At 42.9% G+C, this 21,143-nt stretch overlaps 3 protein-coding genes across 3 annotated transcripts in view; 2 read left to right on the top strand and 1 right to left on the bottom strand.

Moving 5' to 3' along the window:
• NPAS2 (neuronal PAS domain protein 2) overlaps positions 1-5,207 on the top strand; it is a 102,111-nt gene extending 96,904 nt beyond the window's left edge. Inside the window, exons 18-20 of the mRNA XM_057374847.1 lie at positions 242-588; positions 2,429-2,615; positions 3,764-5,207. Of these exons, the coding sequence (XP_057230830.1) occupies positions 242-588; positions 2,429-2,615; positions 3,764-3,955 (726 nt within the window). The 3' untranslated portion in view covers positions 3,956-5,207. The remainder of the gene's footprint in view (positions 1-241; positions 589-2,428; positions 2,616-3,763) is intronic.
• Positions 5,208-7,521: 2,314 nt separating this feature from the next.
• Positions 7,522-12,239, top strand: RPL31 (ribosomal protein L31). Its single transcript, XM_057374864.1, has 5 exons — positions 7,522-7,605; positions 8,202-8,318; positions 9,759-9,884; positions 11,541-11,653; positions 12,174-12,239. The coding sequence occupies exons 2-5, from the start codon at positions 8,212-8,214 to the stop codon at positions 12,203-12,205; spliced, it is 378 nt and encodes a 125-aa protein (XP_057230847.1). The 5' UTR covers positions 7,522-7,605; positions 8,202-8,211; the 3' UTR covers positions 12,206-12,239.
• A 494-nt stretch (positions 12,240-12,733) lies between these two features.
• TBC1D8 (TBC1 domain family member 8) overlaps positions 12,734-21,143 on the bottom strand; it is a 50,348-nt gene continuing 41,938 nt past the window's right edge. The window contains exons 12-20 of the mRNA XM_057374863.1: positions 20,236-20,521; positions 19,637-19,766; positions 19,235-19,333; positions 18,717-18,785; positions 17,178-17,418; positions 15,884-15,949; positions 15,198-15,287; positions 14,935-15,035; positions 12,734-13,718 (exon numbers count right to left, since the gene is read on the bottom strand). Of these exons, the coding sequence (XP_057230846.1) occupies positions 13,260-13,718; positions 14,935-15,035; positions 15,198-15,287; positions 15,884-15,949; positions 17,178-17,418; positions 18,717-18,785; positions 19,235-19,333; positions 19,637-19,766; positions 20,236-20,521 (1,541 nt within the window). The 3' untranslated portion in view covers positions 12,734-13,259. The remainder of the gene's footprint in view (positions 13,719-14,934; positions 15,036-15,197; positions 15,288-15,883; positions 15,950-17,177; positions 17,419-18,716; positions 18,786-19,234; positions 19,334-19,636; positions 19,767-20,235; positions 20,522-21,143) is intronic.

Genomic DNA, 21,143 nt, shown 5'->3' with positions numbered 1-21,143 from the left:
GATTGCGCTGGGATCCTCGCTTGGGAATGGCCGAGATTCCAGCTGGGCTCAGTGGAAATAGCGATAACAGCGCACACCTACTCTCGTGACTGCGGTAATGCCGGGGTTAAGACCCCTAGAGCGAAGCTGTCTGACCCTGTAGCGTAATGGAAACTGGAAACCTTGCTGCTGGCTTTGAAGAGCACAAGGTGAATTTAATCAAAGTTGTAAAATATCACTCAAGCATCCATATACTTAGCAGATAACAATGATGATAAAAGATATGATTTGTTMGGTGGATGTCAGACACCCACCGCAGAGGGCAGGCGCTGCCCCAGTCTCCGCCTCGCAGCGCCYGGGATGTGCCTGCCACAGCCAGCAGCTGGGTCAGACCCGCTCACACTCAGCCTGGTGCCGTGCCTGCAAAAATGCCATSTTTCTCTTTCCACGATGTGGGATTTGTATGGTTCTTCTGTTCCAGCAATGTCACTTTTTTTTTTTCCTCCCATGTGCCAGACTGTTGCTTAGCCAGCCTATTCAGCCCATGATGCCTGGATCCTGTAATGCAAGACACCCTTCAGACCTCAGCATGGCGGGATCCCAGGCTAAGTACGTGCCTTGTCAAAGATAAAACATCAAAGTTGCTTTTGAGGGAAAGTAGCCTTCTTTCATAAGATGATGAAGTAGTTACAAATATGAGGAATATGTTACTGTGCTGATCCTGCCCTCCAGCGTCAGGGTCAGCCTTACCCTGCCTTGGTCACATCAGGAAGGATGACAGAGAGAAACACATGTGCTAGTGGCATTTTAACATGCTGCTTGCTTCTAGAACTTCTGAGCCACCAACACTGACGTGAGAGAGAAAGTTGGCACTGGCCCAGTTAAATGACTGGTGCCAAGAACACTTCACCTTAGTTGTTTTGTCTCCTCAAAACTTAGATGAAGGAAGCAGAACACACTGGTCAAAATACATCTTTTTTTTTTTAGCTGTTTTTTCTCACTGTACTTAATTGTGAAGTGCTAAAATCTTTTTTTTAAAATAATTCTTTTTACAAAACAGTATTCTTCTAATGTTATCTCGGGAATGTAGGTATTCAGTACTTTTTTTAATCATGACTATTGTTGTTTAAGATTATCTTGAGTTAATTTATCAAATGTAAATATTGCAGCTTTGCTTTTAAGCCTTTGAATAAAAGAGGCCTTATTTGCAAAGAAGCATCTCCCAGTTCCTCTAGACTTCCTGACTCGTGGGACCCTTTTATAGGTGCTCATATCCTCATACAAATACCCAGACTGTAGCATTTCTGACTAAACTCTAATGTTGAACAGCTGTTGAGTGAACACAAGCCACACTATGATCTCATCACCCTTCACAGGATAAACAGAATTAGGCTGGGTTGGCAATAGCTCCATTGTGGTTTTGCCCACAGCCTTCCACAAAACAACACATATTTAAGTTTTGCTGTGCAAAAGCAGAATGGCAAGAGGAGATGAGTGTTTTGTTTCTGTCCCATCCATCGTTGCAGAGGGTTTTTAGAGGCTTCTTCTGTTSCTACAGTTGGACTCACAGTGATGGGAGTTGCTGGCATGAGCAGCTTAAGAAGTAATCAACCCTAGCCATGTTTCTGCAAGAGATCACCACCCCCCAGGCAGTCACAGGGGAGCACAGACAGCAGGACAGGACATGCATTTGTTTCTCTCTTGCTGCAGTTCAGGACTCAGCATATTAAAACAGAATCGAAGGCCATTTGGTTTAATAAGCCTGGGACGTGAATGCTGTGGCTGAAGACCAGACATGGATAAACCAGAATCTTTAATGAATCTAAAATAATGTGATCTGGATTTTGAGATGAGATGTATTCTTCTCTCTAAGTCCAGCTCATAAACAGAGTAAGTGGAAAGCAGTGCTGTCAGTAGTGTTGTTGTTCATACTGGCAGGTCCCATGCATAGGAATCATTCATTGGGAATTATTTGGGGGGGGGTTCAGCTGCAGAAGAGGAGATCCGGGGTGAYCTTACARCAGCCTTCCAGTACCTAAAAGGGGCTACAGGAGAGATGGGGAGGGGCTTTTTTAAAGGATGTGTAAGGATAGGATGAAAGGTAGTGGATTTAAACTGAAAGAGGGCAGGTTTCGATTAAATATTAAAAATAAATTCTTTACTGTGARGGTGATGAGGCATTGGAACAGGTTGCCCAGATAAGTGGAGGGTGTYCCATCCCTGGAAGTGTTCAAGGCCAGGTTGGATGGGGCCCTGAGCAACCTGGTCTAGTGGAAGGTGTCACTGCCCATGGATGGGAGGTTGGCACTAGATGGTCTTTAAGGTCCTTTCCAACCCAAGCCATTCTGTGATTCTATGAATTAGGAAGACTAGGGATTCCCATCCCTATTCTAAGAGAAGACCTTTTCTTCCAACACTTTGTTGTTGATTGTTTTACTTTCCTCTGTAGGTATTCTCAAACCCAACAAATGTTTCAAAGTTTGSAAGTGCAGACTTCCAGCAGCAGCTCTCCAATCGTACTGATGGGACAAGCAGTGTTAAACCAAGGGTTTGCCACTACCCCTCCTTCCCAACCATCCTCTTTGCCACCTATGCAACTCCAGCACCAACAGCATCAGCAACAACGCTACCTGCAGGTAGGACAAAGAGGATGATGTSTAAAGTGTACAAACAGAGTAATAAGGTGAGTGGGCTGTGCAGAAGGGGCCCAGGTTTCTGCTGGAGCCTGATCCTGGCAGAAATGTCCGTTTAAGAAATGCTGATGCATGAGACCCTKCTACAGTGCCCTGTACCAGTACAGCAAGGGAGCAGTGAGAACAGTCAGAATATTTTAAAGGAAATTACTAATTCTGTACATTGAGAGCATAATCAGATTATCTTGGATATATTTTAAGTTTATTTCTAGCTGGAGAAAATCACTGCCTTAGGATTTGTTCTGYACTCTTTATTCAGTATAAAATTTGCTTAGTTTACAAGTCAAAAGATGATTTTTAATTACTAGCATCAACATAAAATAGATCTGGATCAGATATCTGGATCCCTTCAGGAAACTAACATATTTTCTCAACTCCACAAGGCAAAGAAGATAAAGTGGAGCACATTGCCTGGAATAACCAGGTGATTTGAAGATGTAAAAATACTTACTTTTTGACCTAATTCAACACATACTAAAGTAAAAGAGAAGGGGGAAATGTGGTGTCTCTGTGTTAGGAGCTGAACTGAGTCTATAAAACCTGGTCACGTATCCCCTGGCATCACTGAAAGGGCAGAACCAATTTCAAATTATTAAACTGATRTTATTGAAGTGAAATCCTTATCATAGCCAAGAATTAATGAAAAAAAATATAGCAGATACTGTTTCCAATAAAGCATCTGCAAAAGTCACACCAACCTCAACACTGCAAGGTCACGCCCTACTGTAGACTGATGGAAAGGAAGGGCTAGAAAGGACAGCATGAGGCACATTAGAATCCTCATTTCTGCCATCCRTGTCATTTCTGACATGTTCACCCACCCAGTTCCTAAAGAGGCTTTTCAGGATAGCCTGCAAATCCCAGGCAGTGCACTCCTATGAGAAAACCTTCCCAATGACTAATTAGAATGTTCTTTGTTGCAATTTATGCCCATTCCTTGTAGCATTAGTTAAGCTAACCACACACCAAACAACTCCAGAAATAAAAGCCAGCAAACCAAGTAGTATTTTTAAGTATCCTGTACACGGAGGGCAAAGAGCATTAACACATGAAAGAATCAAACACCACAATAAATTTCATTTTATCTGTAGGTGCAAACACCAAGTTCTTTGCACAATGAACAACCCGATTCTTTGCTCCTGCCATCTTACTCACCACAGCAAGGAAATATGGGGTATCATCAGACACAGCAGCAGCAGCAGCAACAGCAACAACAACAACTAACATCAAGAAGAAGGAATAGTTTATCAGAATCATCAAATTTACCACAGCCACTGCGATAGAGTCCCACCAGCACAATCAATGCACGATTAGCTTTAACCAAGGGGCACATGGGGCAGAAGAGAATGACTTTGTACTTMCTGTTCTGGCTTTTGCACAAGCATTTCTTTCCAAGCTCTGTGACAGAAGTACACCCAGAGTGCAGACTGCCACAGACAGTGCATTCACGGCACGCTGGCTTCCGTTTGCGCTGTCTCATGAACACAGGATGTACTGACAGAGCAAAATGAAAAGGAGCACTATCCTGTGCAGCCTCCATCACCACTGGGTGTATGGGAAGAGGCGTCCAATCCCGGCGTGTCACTCTGGAAGCCATCTGGCAATTCCAAAAGACCGTCGAGAGACTCATGAGGTACTTGGCCTTCACTGTTTCAGTTCTTCTTTTGTGTACGAAAAGCACTGCGTCAAAGGTCTATCGAGGAGAGAACAAGAGATTATTTTTATTATGATTATTGTTATTATTTTGCACAACTGCACAGAGGACAAAACCTAGGCACTTTCTGTAAAGAGAAGTTTGTTTCTTTATTCTTGTGGCCAAATTAGCACACCCAATGGAGGCCCAGCCATTGGTGAATATGGTCTACAGTTCATAACCCTTGATTTAGAATCTGAAAAGTATTATGCAGCTTACCCTAACTGTTCTTCATTATTAAAAACCAACCAACCAAAAAAACAAACACAAAACCCACACTGGACTGTTTGCTACATGAATTGTGATTGCAAAGGACAACTCAAATTGTAAGCACAATCATGCAACTCTCCAATAGTACAACATGAATCCTTCTTCAACCTAAACTCACCCACTCCAAGTCTCTGAGAAATATGCACTGTGTTTTGGCCCACTGACTCGGGATGCTGCAGACTATTACATATCTCTTTCATTATAACATTTAGGATTCAATTTTCCTTTGGAGGAAAAGAAAAAGAAAATGCACTTTTCGCTTTTTTTGTATGTTTTCCGTTGATATGTTTCTAAGAAAGATTTTATGTAATTATTAAATAAAAAGTAGTGTATTGTACAGCTGTTGTAATAATGACCTATTTCTATATAAAATAAAATTATATGGAATTATGTGGAAATTATTTTGTATATGAAATATCGACTCATTTCACAAGTATAAAGGTTGTGCTTGTGCTTTTTTGTGAGTGGGTATTTTGTAATAAACTAATTAATTAGAAATGTTTTTGTGAAGGGAACTACTGTTTCATGATATATACAACTCAAACTATTATTTTTTTCCATTTAATGATGGACAGTTGTCTTTATTTGTAGAATAAAATAAAATAGCCAAAAGGCTTTATTGCAGGACTTGCACACATTTTCCTGTGACTGTTGAACTATGTGATTCATTTTAGACTTTTAATCTTAGCCATAGACTTGAATGGTGTTTGGCACACAGTTAGCAATACAAAGTATTATCCCTTGGAWTTTTTGTCATGGCATAGACACTGAGAATGAGAGCTCAGGAAGTTATATTAGCTGCAAGTGAAGACAGCTCATTTTAAGCACCTTTAAAACTTTAAGCACCTTTAAAGACCTCAGGCAGCTTTGTAMTTCCAACCAAAGAGTTTTATATTAGGACAAAATGGATGGTTTAAAGAATGGTTTGTCTCAGCACACACCAGGGCTTTGACCCATGCCCAGCTTTAGTGTTTTAAGACAYCACTGTCCTGAGTTTTGGGACACATCTCTTCTGGAATATTCACCCTGTAGACTTCAGGTTCCCACTTCAGCATCCTTGTGCAGTCTCCTTTTCTTGTTAAATTCAAATTAACTACAGGATGGAGCAGCCAAGGTACAGCTTTGCATTTCCTCTGTAGAGAGGAAGAACCTCCAGCACAGATTGAGGTGGGTAACTGAGCACCAGAATGTCTTCATTCCCCTCAGTAAGACTGAAAGGAGATCACCCTCAGGGCAGCTTGCAGCCACTGGAGCCAGCATTAGCATCAAAGTGCACACATAGCCTTCCCTCCCTTCAGTACCAAGGATCACATCAGCAAGGCCCACGTGTTCTGGTTTCTATGCTATAGGGGGACAATGGAGATAATTGGGCTGGGGGGCTGGAAATTGTAGAAGTAAGCTTTCAGGGAAATGAAAAAAGCTTATTTGCTTTGAGTTCTGAAAAAGCTAAATATCTAAAGAAAATCCATTGACAAAATTACCCCGACGCTTCAGCTGCAAGACTGGGTGGTAGCACTGATGGATGCACATGTATTTCAGTCCATGCTCTCCCTCATTGAGAGAGGATGAAGGAATCCAGTATCTGGTCTCTAAGCAAGTGTTTTTCCTGTGACCTTCAGGTACGAGGGTGAATTAGTCTGCACATCCCTTTAAAGTCTTGTATTCAGTGAAGCRAGAGTGACCCCACCAGATGAAGATTAGAAAGCTAAATGTGAAGGTTTCACTTCATGTCCATAAGGAACCTCTCTCTTTCTATTAACTATAGGCAAACCTAAGCAAAAGACAGTTGGCTAAACTAGAAGCTAACTTCATCCCAGCCACTCCTGGGAAAGGAGAGGACAAATCTGTAGGCTAGAAGTTCATGCAGGAASACATAATGAAGGAATATGAGCACCTCAGAGGAAATAGCTGTGGAAGCAGCAGTTCACCAATCTCAGCTACTATGACAGAAGATACGGGAAGGGAAAATTAGTTTAAGAATTATTTTTACTCTCGGGGAGTAAATTATTTACACCCACCTCTCTCCCGACTGCCACTAGTATGTCCAAACCAGACTTAGCCTTGGAGTAAACACTTGACTTTCTAAAACCAGTGGCACTTTAAGCTGTTAACAGGGTGATGCTGTAAATAGGGTGGGGTTGAGCTGTTTTATTACATTGTTTGGTAGGATAGAGAGTGCTTTTAAGAGCAGATTTACGTCAATACCTAGTTTTTCATGCTCTGTCTCATTTCTTCCTCATACACACATTCTGATTTGGGATTATTGCCCTTGTTCTCTGTTGCACGCACAAGGCAACGCCAGTCCTCACAGAGCTGGGCTCTTCTAGTCCATTGTAGCCGAGACCCAGCTTGTTCCAACATAACCCCTGAGCTCGGGCCGGTTTTCGGGCAGGCGGGGTGGTTACATCAGGCTACTGCTCCTCGCCGGGGTGTCTCGGTTCTGTTTCGGGAACGAGACCTCCCGATCTGAAGGGGGCAAAATGCTCGCTGGAAGCAGCACTGCGCCAAGCCCAGCTCGCCAACAGCACTCCAAGGGAAAGGAAAACCCCACAGAGGGAGCAGGCGGGCGGGCACCAAACATCCCCGGTACCGGCACACAGTGACACCGCCTCGGTGACATCCCCGGTGCGGGTACACAGTGATACCCCCCGTATGGGCACACGGTGACACCGCCCGGTGACAGCCCCGGTACGGGCACACACCGACACCGCCCCCCTCACCCCCGGTACCGGCACACAGCGACACCGCCCCGGTGACATCCCCGGTACCGGCACACACCCACACCGCCCCCTCAGCCCCGGTCCCCGCACACACCCACACCGCCCCGGTGACACCCCCGGTACCGCACACACCCACACCGCCCCCTCAGCCCCTCCCGCCGCCGGCCCAGTCCCTCCCCAGCCCGTCCCGGAAGCGCTCCTGTTTCCCGGCGTGCCTCGCGCGCTTCTTTCCGGCCTGTGCCCGGGCAGGGTGAGTGTGGCGGGGCCGTGTCCCGCAGAATCCGCCTCCATCCTCCCCGCACAGCCCGCGGCGCGGCGGGAACCCGGCCGGCCCGGCGAGGGGGGCGATCCGGCAAGGGGGGCAGCGGGTGGGATGTCCCGGCGCGGCCGCGTTCGGCGGGAATGGGGCCCATCTCCTGCGCTCCCCCGGCCCGGGGAGGCCTGCGGGACTCATGGGCCGGGGATACGGCCCGTGCTGTTCCCCTCRGAGGAGCCGCTGTGGCCCCGTCGTGTTCATTCCGGGACGCGCTGAGCTGCCCTCCTGGGTCGCCTTGCAGGAGGAGGGGGCTTAACGCTAGCCAGGAGTCCGGTGTTTATGCGAGGTGGTGGAAGTCTCGGATGTGCTTCCTGCTCCTCTTAGGGAGATGGAAGTAAAGCATTTAGGATGCGGGAAAGTTGCTGCATGAAGCCTGCGACTGGTGCGACCCCGGAGGTTAATTAATGAAGCTTAGGCTTAAGTTTCTGCATGTGGGAGTTGTGCGGCTTGTRAAGGGCTGGGGACGACGGGAGGGAAGGGGACGGGGAAGGTGCGAGGTCTGCGTTTGATGTGTGCACGGTGCCTTTCAGTGTCGCTCAGATGGCTCCCGCAAAGAAGGGCGGCGAGAAGAAGAAGGGGCGCTCTGCCATCAATGAGGTAGTAACTCGGGAATATACCATCAACATTCACAAGCGGATCCATGGCGTGTAAGTTCTTTTTATCTGCGGAATTTGCCTTGCCAATGGGTTCGGTACGTTTTAAAGGGCAGAGAAGGACTGTCCTTAAGGTGTGGTGTTTATGGTCCCTTGTGCCTCGGTGGTATCCCAAGGCAGCAGCTCTGTACCTGGCCAACCTCAGATTTCCCTTGTTGGCGTTCGAAACAAGCCTCTTTCTTTGATTGTGAATGTTCTGGGACTTGAAAGTTACATCGATTTACTTCTGTGCATAGGTCGTCATTCTTTCCCGAGCAAACGCTTAAACTTAAGCCCACTGAGAAAGTTTYAGAAATTAAATAGTTCTGTAATCAAACGGTTGGCTTCATGTTTATCATAAAATTGTATGAGGTGTAAATTGGGATATGATTGGGGTTAAAGGATATTTGCTGTGTGTTGGTTAGAGTAGCTTTTTAATTGACAAAATGCTAAACCTCGTGAAAACATATAGTGGAGAAGTGTTTCAGAGGAAATTACTGCCTTTGCATTCTRTGTATGCCTGCAGTCACATGGAAGGTACCATCCAAATCCAAACAATTGGTGCAGTGGCTAAAGCCAACATGGAACAGGACAGAAATGAGGCAGGGGAGTATTKCAGAAGCATGGCTGACAATGGGAGGCAGTGGTACTCTAAATGACAGGGACGTGTTCTGTCCTTGCCTGTTGACTGGCARTTAAGTCTTTCAATGCTGATGGTCCTGCTGTCTGCTTTTCTTTTTGGGCATGATGTGCTAGAGCTGAAATGCTTTTTGTATACTGCTTGTCTCACTTGTAGTCATGTACTCACTTTCCATTTCTGGCACTAAATATCAACAWCAGTATGCAAATAATAGAAATATATATGGCAAAACATTCATGGTGCAGCTCTGACTTCTATTGTGAATGCCCAGTCCTGCAGACTCTGGCTATAATGAGCTTTAGGACAGGCTGTACTGGGAAAAAAACAGTTCTGATGGTGGTATTGGTACAGTCATGACGGCATGAAAGAAAGGAACCTCAAGTACTGTTCAGCAAAAGCTGTTACTCCAAATAAGATCAGTTTTGGACTTCTGCTGTTTGTTACAATATTGATAAGAGGTCTGTCATGTTTATGTTATTGTTGTTGCAATGCCTTTTTCATAGGGCTTTTATTCAGAGTGTCTGTGAAACTTCTGATCTCTTCAGTGATACTGAGATATTTTAAATGTTGGCATTAAAGATGAAGACCTAAGATCCAGCAGATCTTGTGATTGCAAAATTTTACTGAAATTATTCTGAGTGGTTTCTGTTAGGCACAGATATGAAAGTTAGCAGCTGCCTGCCAGGATGAGGGTCTAGTCATTCTGGTGCAGCATCTGTTGAGATCAGTGCTTTGGGTTGTATGTGTAAAGAGTACACGCAGCGAGTGTGTGAAAGTGTCCTGAAGTTGAAGAATGGCTCTTGTGTTTGTCCCAGGGGCTTCAAGAAGCGAGCACCACGCGCTCTCAAGGAAATCCGTAAATTTGCGATGAAGGAGATGGGTACTCCTGACGTTCGCATTGATACCAGATTGAACAAAGCAGTCTGGGCTAAAGGAATAAGGTAGGTTTTTGCAATTTTCCTTACTGGGTGAGGGAGGACATGAAGGATTAGGAAAAAACTGCATACTTCTTTCAATATTTGCATTTTCTTTGCAAATGCTTCCTTCTTGCGGCATACACACCAACCTAATCTTTCGGTCACATCGTATTCTGGTCAGCTCTCCTAATGTACTTGTAACAAAGCTTTGGTAAAGCCTGGGATTTAAAGAATTTCCTTCTAATAAGAATAAAGCAAAGGAAAAAAGGAATGCAGGGTGAAGGGCAGAGAAGAGGAAGGATTGGGGTATTGCAATAGTGTAGTACCCTGATCCCTGCTGCAGCAGACAGCTTTTATAAACCTGACCTTTTAGTGATACTTGCAATCCCAGGCTAAGTGTCTGGGATTTGTGTAATGTGTCTGAGCAGGATTTGGTTTTGAAGCATGCTGAACTGACAAATGCTACACAAAAGGTGGTGTGTTTTAATTAAACAGGGCCATTAATCTTTCCTTGAAAGTACAAATAAATGAGTAGTTTAGGGACCAAAAACCACACCTTCTGTTAGGTCACTGCTACAAAGGCAGCTGATTTGACATCTGTAAAGATGGCCCAGAAGAACTCYTGTGAGGAGTGGGACCAGTTAAACTGTAATAAAAGTTTAACTGATCTGGATTGATGCTTTGAGTGAGGTACTAGATGCACACGGTTTGAACAGTCTTCTGCGAATTAGATTCCTATGTCTAGTCTGTGACATACATAGAATACTAAGTATCTTCCTCTGGAAGCATCAGGGGAGGTTAAAATCRCCATGTGGGCTGGTATCTACATAAAGTAGTGGAAAAAGGCATTTGACTTAAAACAAGGGAGAAAAGCAAAGCAAGTTCCTGTGTCTCAGATTGCTATGTCCACCCAATTTAATAAGTATGCTCTTGAAAAGACACAGCAGGGAGGAGGAAGTTCCTTCACATACTCTGTGAAGCAAAATACTCAGAACAGCAGTTTCCCAAAATCTTTGAGTCATTTGAGGTGGCAGATAGTGTGAAAAACGATGAAGGAAAAGTTTTGTGCTTTCCSTCATAAGCATATTTTGGGCATTTTTAGGGGAGGACACTAAGCTGTAACTTGCCCATTACAAACAAGAACATCTAAACAATTCAGTTGCGATTCCACGGGCTTTGTGAGAAAGAAATGTTGATTGGTTTTTGTGCCCATAAATTAAGACCCTGGGTCAGGTCTGATCCTCACTTCTTTCACAACTTCTTGCATAAAGATTAGGCAATACYCTGACTTTTGACAGAGGCCTTAAGCTTTAGGGTAGATTGTTGGGGTTTTCCTTACTATTTTATATTGTTGTAAGAAATGCTTGTTAGTAACAGCTGCTTGCTGATCATGTTCACTTGATCATCTGTGTGGGATATTTCCTCAATGGTGGACTGATGAGGCACTCTCTGACTTAATGCTCCTGCTGGATTGTGAATTCATCTTACRGCTTAGTTAAATCTTACCTGCTAACTTCAATAAAACCAAAACCAAGAAAAGTAGCTCCTCTAAGGCAAACAGTACAATCTCTTAAGGTCCAGGATTTTGCTCTTGCTGTGATCCAGAAAAAGAACTTTTCTATGAAATCATGAGTTTCAATACCTTCTTCACTGAAAATTAATCTGCCATCTTYATTTTAGGAACGTTCCTTATCGTATTCGTGTGCGCTTGTCCAGAAAGCGTAATGAGGATGAGGATTCACCCAACAAACTGTACACTCTGGTTACTTATGTACCAGTCACAACATTCAAAGGTAAGGTTCCATGCATCTCCCATGCTGTGTTTCTCTGAAAAAAAAAAAAACCAAAGCAGAACAGCTCCTCCTGCAGTGCAAAATTCAGATGAAAAGCATGCTGGAAGAGTTAAACCACTGGCTTAACCTARCTCTGCTGTAGAGAACAGGGCTGCTGGCTTGCCTGATCCACATTAAAAAGAAGTACAGAATTCAGTGAAATGGTCACATAAATTYTGAGAGATTGAAAAACACTGGCCATAGTCATTAGGGTATTTTTAAGATTTGTTTTTCCATGTTAAGCCCATCCTCTGATATCAAAAACTCAGGCAGGTTGAGCCATTTCTGCTTGTCATCTGAGGAAAATGAATTCTGTAAATACAACAATATTTTTGTTTTAACATTTGGAGAAATACTTGCCAATAGGGTTTGCTCTTCCAGAATTGGATCAGCAAACTGGCTTTGAAACAGTAGGTGTACTTTCTTGTCAAGGTTTGCATACATATGTAACAGGTGGTGATAAAATGTCTTTGTTTTGCAGGTCTACAGACAGTCAATGTGGATGAAAATTAAAYTGATTTTCATTACAATAAAAAGATAAAATGTATTCTTAAGTTGTTTTTATTGTCCAGTCTCTTCACGCTCYCAACTGTGAAGCATTGAGTTGAACAGGTATTTTAAAGTATCGTGCTTTCTTTGAACTTGAACATAATGGTGTAATACTCTTAATTAAATGTAACTTAGGTTACATTGRATGGAGTAAAGAGGAGATTCAAATGTTCTTCGTGGGTGGCAGAGTCTTGGTGGGTTTGTTTTGTTCTGCAGTATTGAAGAGCCACTACAGAGGTGTTTCAAGTTAAGGCCAAGTTTGTTTAAAAACAAAACAAGAAAAAYAACCAAAACTGATAGATAACKATTGCATGTGTAATCTCATGTGGATGAAATGCCCCATGGCCTCTTAGGCAGACTCACTGCTTTTCCCAAAGCAGCTCTGTGTGCTACATGGAAACAGGGTTCTGATKAGTGAAATGTGATCATGATACCTCAGGGTATTTGTTTATTGTGGAAAGGGACTAAAGGCACTTAGCTTCCCTAAATCAGTAAATACTGTCAATGCCAGTCTTGTACAAAAAGGGTTTATTGAAAAGTGCATGTTTTCACAGACCAACATCAGAAGCACAGTCCATGTACACTTAACATTTCAGCAAGACATAAAAACTGGAATACAATCAAATATATTAAAATAGTTTCAATTACCAGCATTGAAACAGTTTTCAGAATTAGTGCAAAAAAAGGCAACCGAAACAAACTGTACACAGCAGATGAGAAGTGTTTTTCCCTGTTAAAAAAAAAAAAAGACAACTGGAGCCAGCCTCTGCTCTCCCAGCGCAGAAGAGGGCTTCGGTGTCTTCACACTGTAGACAGATGTTTCCTTTTACATTCAAAACAAGAACATAAGTCAGTGGCACAAAACAAACCTAACACACCCTTTTAGCTTTTAAAGCTCTTAAACTGAAAACCACAGACCAACAAATTGTTTACCAGAAGTCCATTGCTAACTGGAAAGCCTTTTACAGTATTTCCTTTGGCATAACTTCAGTGCATTTAATTTTTGATATGTTTGCTGCTACTGCGTGCTTGGTTTTGCATGTTCACCCCGTGACTGGCAGCTCATTCCATTTGTTCTGAGACTGTATTGATTCAGCTTTGCATTCTCAAGCTTTGGTTTCAGTTCTAAGGGCTTTTCAAAGAAGTTAACTAATGATTGTTCAGTCAAGAGGGAGGCTAAAATATGTTCAAAAGAGACAGTCCAGTCCCCTTCAGTCACAGGTGAAGATTGAGAGTCTTTGTGAGRGGTCTTCACAGTGTCAGTAAAAACAGCATCCTGGTCTGAAGCAGAGGCCTCGGGCTGTAAGTCCTCAGTGAACTCGTCTGATCCACTCCCCAGGCTGAAGCTCCTTTGTCCTACTTCTCCAATCTGAAGTAAAAGTGTGGTCACAGTGGCAATGGCTTGATACAAATCGTTTTCCTCTGGATCTTCATGAAACATGCTATACAACGTTTTGCAGAACTGAATGAACTCCCTCTGTAAAGGATGAAAAACCAGCATCAGAGTCCTGAACAGCCATGCTAAGGGTCACTGCAGCAGTCAGGCAGGGCACGGTGGTGCAAAGGCAGGTAGAATGCTGTGTACATTTATATGCTCTTTTTWTAACTTGTACCTGCTTTTAAAAAAATTTCAACCCCCAATGGTGCTAGGAAACCTTGTGCTGAAATCAAAAAGGGAAGAGAGCTGTGAAGTATTTTGATGCCCCGATGAAGGAATGAAGGAACACAGGACCTGCTCGATGATCTAAGGGCCAGTGAGATACAAGGCAAGGGATAATCCCTTACTGGTGGCTGCTACACACTGAGTTACAACCAAAGTAGCCATCCACAGGCCTGCAGACAACTTCCCTTCTRTTATTTCTCTCCTCTCTTTCCCCAGCTCTTCTAAAAAATTCTGAGATCCTCCCTGCCCAGCCACTTTCTGTCCTTCCCTTGCTCACCCACTGCAGATGATTATCAGGCAAGAAAGGATGTTTCCATATACCCTGTTAAGAAAAGTCATGAGCCCTCAGTGAAATGATGCCTTTATGAGACCATTAGTGCCTGCAGAGCTGACAGGTTAGGTACATGCCACCCATTTAAAACTTTATTTAGTAACATGAGCACAGAAGGGATTCTGGGCAATCKTTGCATGTCTGTACATTTGTTTTATTGATAGGGGGCCCTTTTCCCTCCAGTAGATTTCCTCTTGCCAACAMCACAGAACGCTACTGGCATTAGGAAACAGATGGTCAGATCGTGACAGCCTTCATCTGTTTTCCTGCAGTTCTAGTCAGTGTTTGGCTAAGACATGGCAGGTTCCAGGYGGTGGTGGACTAAGAAGTTACTGGTTTGGTGCAGAAGAGGTATAGGAATACGGAACAACCATGTGCAGTCTTGGGAATTCTTTGGCTTATGAGGAGGAGGGCTTTTTCTAGACTGCAGAAGTCTGYTTGCTTGCATGTTCTGCTGCAAGTGAGGGTGAATCTGAAATTCTAATCACCAGCCAGTCTGAGCAGAGGGAGGTGCTATGAAGGTAGCTCAAAGTTTTTAAAACACCTGCTCCTTGGATCAGGGGAGCCSAGTCCTCAATGCCTGAAGGACTGAACCTAAATTCAGGCTGAAATCACATTTTATGAGAAAGAGCCAAACTGTTGTGTTCAGTCATTTCATTCTGAGTACATGTCTTTAAAAACAGTCTCTAACCGACATACCTGGCTCATTTTTGGCAATTCCTTTTCAGTTTTAGTATCCTTTTCTTTGGCTAGATCCTTCAGCATCTGCTTCAATTGCTTTTGGTAATCTACTGCATCACCTTTTTTGGAGCAGACATAAAAAGGAGAATTGATTTCCAAATCACTGGGGAAAATTTACATTTAAAAATAAAGCCCAGAGAGCACAGATAATATGGTAGGATAACAAATGGAAAGTTGGGTACCTCATACACACACCCATTARAAAACCATTCTGCACATACCGTTTGATTTTCCAATGACCAGTGGTCTTGATGTTGACAGCAAAGGATTCTTCAATGGTGACTGGCTGTCACGTTCATTTTCTGTGAGAGCTGTTAAAAAAAGTGACAAACTCAATCCTTTGAGTTCTGCATGATGGTTATTTATTTTTCTAAAATGTACATAACTGAAGAAAGCAAAGTAATAGTGCAAAGATGTTTTGTAAATACTTTTGTAAATACTTTCATTAAATCATACTCTAAAATTATGTTACTATAAGACTGGTGCTGCAGCTGAAAGCTTGCCAAGAACTGCACATTTAATTAAAAACTTTGCATGGAGGAACTACCACAGAATTTTGTCATGTAATCAAAACTGGTTCAAGATACACAAGATGTGTACTGTACATGGAGTACAAGCCATTCAAAAATGTTAATTCATATCTTGTCTGGAAGTAACCACATAATTGGCTGCAAAAGGTCTCTGATGCGTGAGCTTTGACATTGTGATCTATAAATTTCATCCAAAAAAGTTCAATTTGTAATTAATGAAGTATTTTACAAAACGCAGTGACTGTACCGACAAACGCACTTCCTGTATGCTCCCAGTTGGAAGCAAGCAAGATGAGGCTCTTCATTAAGCAGCTTTTTTTCCAAAAGCAAGAGATTTTTTTTGGAAACAGGTATTCATTCCCTTTCAGATTTCTTACCTGGTGGGATATGGAGCTTATATAGTAACTTTATCTTTTCATTCATTTCGCCATTATACATAACATCTGCAAGGGAAGGAAAAAAATGAGAAGGAAGTGAACCAGAGCATTTGCTTCCACAGTTTAAAATAAAGCAGGCATCTGTGCACAAAGAATAATTGTTTACATGGACAATAAATATATGGCCAGTGTATTACTTTAGGTTGCGCATGTCAAGAAGGAACAGCAGGTGACAGCCATCTGTTTTAGTCTTTGTTGTAAAATGACTGGTAGTATCTAAACCTATGGAGCCTCAGCATYATTTAAAAATATAAAGGAGGATGGCAGGGAATCTAGTAAAGGCTAAATTTAATTTGCTGCCACAGATTTACAGAAATGTGCGAGGGGAGAGAGAAAAAATTTGGGACATCATATTCTTAGTATTTCCCCCCTTCAGCCTTTACTGCTGTTCTCTAGAGTAAGCCCAAAGGAGATAACTTTCACATGCAATATAATTCACATTTTCAATGACCAGTAAAAATTAAGATTCTAAATTTTCAAATGTGCTCAAATACTGTGGAGAACTTTTAAGTTGTACCCCTCTAAGAATCAAAATTAAATAACAAAGGGAATACAAAGTACCTTAGTGTTCACGTAAAAAAAATACTAAAATCATAAGTGGCAAGAATACAAAATTACAGATTTTTACTGAAGCTTTGAACTGATTCAGTTTTTTCCTCTTGAGATCAAGCAACAGTTGAGATACAGCACTTTCTCTTCAGCCAGATTTTGGACAGGCAATCTTACCTAATAGGACAGTTGGTGGCCTCAAGACCAACCCTAGCACAGCCCTCAGTCACTGCTGGTCAGATTTTTTTTTGTTCTGCTTACTGTCAACATGTAAGGCAGGCAGCAGTCARTTTGTAAGGCTAAGTCTTCAAGAAGCAGTTTCAAAGAGGTACACTGAGATTTCAGAGGTACACTCAGAGCAACAACTGGGTAGAGAGGATTCCCTAGCTTTCTGTGCAGACCCAAGTGCAATTTTTAATTCATACAAGATTTTCAACAGAATTACTGTTGTCTGAGAAATCAAGTATAATACAATATTCARTCATGTCCTTAGGCTGTCTTTTAGATCAAATCGACTTCAGATGACTAGAGCWCAAAAAAATTAGTAAAGGTCACTGATAAGGATGATGTGCAAGCCCTAGAAACCATCCTCCCCTATCAGTTACAAGGCATTTTAACACTGCTGTCTCCCCCGTGTGCCACCCTCTGCTCTGCCCGCCCCGCACAGCCCRCAGTGAGCCGGTACCCAGGCAGCTGGCGAGCCCCTTGAACTCGATGAGCCGGTCCATGTTCTCATCCAGCAGGCGGAAGGTCCTGTGGGCGAGGAGGTCGGTGTGCTCCCCGCAGGTCCAGGGCGACAGCAGCCTGTAGAGGCTGGCAAACTGCTGGGCATCGATGCGGTACTGCTCGGCATACGGCCTGCTCGGGTCGTGRTGCTCCGACACCACACTCGTCGTTTCCCAGTAGCACCTTATTAAATGTTCCCTCTGGAGAAATCAGAGACACGAGAGCAATTGTTGCGGGGTGCAGCAGCACAGAGCACGACCAGCAGAAAAAGGCATTCACATCAAACTATATTGTAACATGTTCAAAATACACTCTGTGCAAGGTGTCATAGTGGTATCAAGACCATTCCTGTGTGACAAAGCAAATCTTCATCAGAAYAGCCAGCCACTCTCACAATTTCCAGTGGATAGTCAATACATATGAAAGGAGACTGAGTAGATTCTTGAAAAAAATTTACTGTGGGCTACTGAAACTCTATTTAACCACATCTGACCCAGGATGTCCCTTACCAGCCAAAGGTACAAAATATACAGAGTGAGCATAGGCTTGACCTGCTCATTTATTCTCTCTCAGATCTTTCCATTTGGATACTGCACCTATTAGTCTTCCCTTAGGAACAGACAAAACAAAGAGTCCTAAGAAAGCAAGCTGTCCCTGGGGAGCAAGGGAAATAGCAAAAAAGGAACAGCTACCAGAAAACGGAATAAGGGGAGTATGAGCTAGTCAAAGGTCAAAACCAGCAGTGAGGAGCAGRAGGGAAGCACTGAAGAACCAGCAGCATCATCTTACAACCACTAATGGAGACAGGATATAGCTGTTCTTGGCGACAGAGCTGTGTAACACCAACAACATACCACAGTCATATTCTCAATATTTATGGCTACGGACAATACACAGAAGAAATGGTCCATTAAGRGAAATAATTACAAGCTTGGACCTCTAAATCAAATACAGTTGTGTAAGCTTAGATGCCCCTGTCTTCAACTTTATTGTACGTTTCGTCAAATACCAGCTTGACAGAAAAGAACTTAAACAGTTTTTAGTTTAAAAAAATTTCAACTATTAGAAAATGGAGAACAAATGGCAAAGACAAAAGGTTGTGGGGTTTGGGGTTCCCCCCCCCCCCCATATGGAAAAGAGTCTGCCCTTAAAGACCATTAAAAGAACATGATTTAAAAGCACTACCGAGCTCCCAGTGAGCAGAGCTACATATTAATTTATTCTGCATGTGAAAGTTAATAGAACCTAACTTGTCAGGGACCATTTCCAAGCAGAAAGTTAGAAAAGAAACTAGAGCAGTTCTCTGAAGAATCAGTACATTACTAYTCCTCTTCAGCTAATGAGCAACCACAGAAATGAGCAAATGGCAAGATCCCACCCAAAGAGCATGGCCCAGGCAGAGGACGGGAGGTCAGGGCTGCACTGCAAAGCAACAGCTGGAAGTTACACCCAAGAAAGCCTCCATGAGGTGCATCCCCTGCTTTTCAGGGAGACCAACCTTGAACAAGTCATACAATTCCTCTAAATCTTCAGGAAGAATTGAAACATCTGGGATGACAACTCGGAGCTTAAAAAGAAAGAAAATCATGTTAGTGCCATCACTGACACAGGCACAGTCATGAGCTGTACTTATGTGGTACAGCTGAAAACCGCAGTATTAAAATATCTTTGCAGTGTTTCCCCCTTCTTTAGGTTCACCGGTTGGACAGATCCATGAAAAGAGAAATCCCTCAAGGGCTATTAGAAACAAAGACAGGAAGTCCCCAAGCTACAGGTCACAGAGGCCAGGGAAGCATGGCATGGTGCTGTCTCTCCTCACGCTCTYCCCCAGGCATCTGTCAAGGGCCGGCCACAGTCACAGACAACGTGCTGGACTGGATCGTCCTGCAGCTGTTCTTAACTTTAAAGCCACCCGAAAATATACATGGCTGCAAAAGAAAAACCATCAGCATCTCAGGAAAAAGCTTTTTGCGGAGTCAACAATGATTTTTTCCTGTTTCAAGACCTCCTGCTCACCACATTTTGCTTGGTTGTATCTTCGTGGCTCTGCAGGACACGAATTCGGTGCTTGTAGCGCATGTGCTCTATCTGCTCCACAGAGTGGTCTCCAAACTTCTACAAGAGAGGAACAGAAGTTTATTTTTCTGACGTATTTTATGATATTTGTTTTTGTATTTGTATTTTCCAAGTAATGAGATACATTACTTGCTTTTAAAGTACAGTGAGACCTTGAAGAAAGAGCATACTCAGTMTCTTAACTGATCTAGGTATTCATATTACACCTAGTCTTGTGCATTGTAAGCACTTTAGTCAAGGAAAYGATAAACATGTGTATTACCTTTCAAAACATCCAAGCTGAATTTAACCTTCTTTAAAATTCAAATTTAACTGATTAGTAGATACAGCGAATTATTCTACCTCATATGAGTCATGAATAAGGTTTGCTATTTCAGTCACTGGAGAGGATTCCTGGTCATCACTGAAGAATGCATGGTGATTACCAATAGGTGGCAGAGGGCTTTCCTCATTTTTGACATGCTCTAAAAATCTGGAGGAAACATAAGAACATGGATCACACTGCACTGTGCTCTTCTCAATTCAAATAAGCAAATAAGCCTTATAGCTCAGACTTAGAAATAAACTGGGTTTTGGGCAAGCTATGCTTCTCAAAAACACCTTTATGATTACTCATCTGAGGAATAACAATCCAGCCAAATGACTAAATGCTGCCCAAGGTAGAAAACTTCTGTCTCCTTGAAGTCTGGAGCAGGAAGCCCGTCAGTCTAGGGAAGGCACGAAGAGCAGCAGTARATACTGCACATTGACGCAGGCGATGCCGGTCTCAGCACTGCCAGGAAACTTCACAGGACATCTCGTCCGATGTACAAAGCCCATTGTTTAAGGCAGACACTACGAAAGCAGCAGCAGCAGGGTGACAGAGAGGGTCCCTGGTGCCTACTGAGCAATGCCTTTGTTTTAGGGCAGAATAGCCTGTGAACACTCCTGCRTGGCCATACCTGCTCAGGATCATCAGGGCCTGCCCATCATCCTTGCTGTTACACAGATCCACAGCGTTGGCTTCCAGTATGGCCAAGCCCAGCTGGAAGATGGCTTTGATGCCATCATAGAAGAAGCAGTCCACAACATTCACAGCACTTTCCAGGGGCATGATGCTGAGGAAAAGGGTAAGGAACCAGGAAAGAGAGATGGAAGCTARGGCTGTCAGATCCTTCATATGTTCAGCCAGCTCTGGAAGTTGCTCTTTTATAAGCTCTTCAAACACTGACTGGTCTACCTGAGCACCTACAAGTCATAAAGGAACAGTATTAGACAGGAATGACACAGAAAAAAGTACTTTTTGAAACTATTCACTAGTCAACTATTAACTACAAGACTTTCTTAAAATTTAAACCGGCAACATGCAGACACATCTACAGTAAAAAATGCCATTATCCTCCTGCTGTGATCTCAGCCCAGCCCTTGTGCCTGTAATCCTTACTGTACAACTTTCTGCAAAAAGTGTGTTAATTGTCCTAAGTGCCTTTAGGGTGCAATGAAAGAGAATAGCAGCAGCTGTTGGTTTTGGCCACAAGAGCACATAATAATTAAGTGCTAGCAAAAGCAATCTTAAAGCATTTTAYTGTTCCATTTGGGATGCATGCAGTAAAAATAAGACAGTACATATTCCTCTTCAATGTATGTACTCAAGCAAGTGGGCAGCAAAGGTTTTGCTCTAATATAGGATTTCCATCCTATATTTTCTAAGTGGGAAAATACAGGATGGAAATATGGATATGGTATACACACCAAGCAGGAATAATAATATTTACATGTAAGTACASGCACAAATACAAATATATGCTTACAAGAACACAAACCTACATGAAAAGAACAAAAGATTTCTGCAATGCCCAGAAATAAATAT

Source organism: Malurus melanocephalus, unplaced genomic scaffold, assembly GCF_030028575.1.
Source record: "Malurus melanocephalus ecotype Western Australia unplaced genomic scaffold, MMel_1.1 scaffold_234, whole genome shotgun sequence".
Taxonomy (NCBI): domain Eukaryota; kingdom Metazoa; phylum Chordata; class Aves; order Passeriformes; family Maluridae; genus Malurus; species Malurus melanocephalus.
This window is presented reverse-complemented; position numbering and strand designations above follow the sequence as displayed.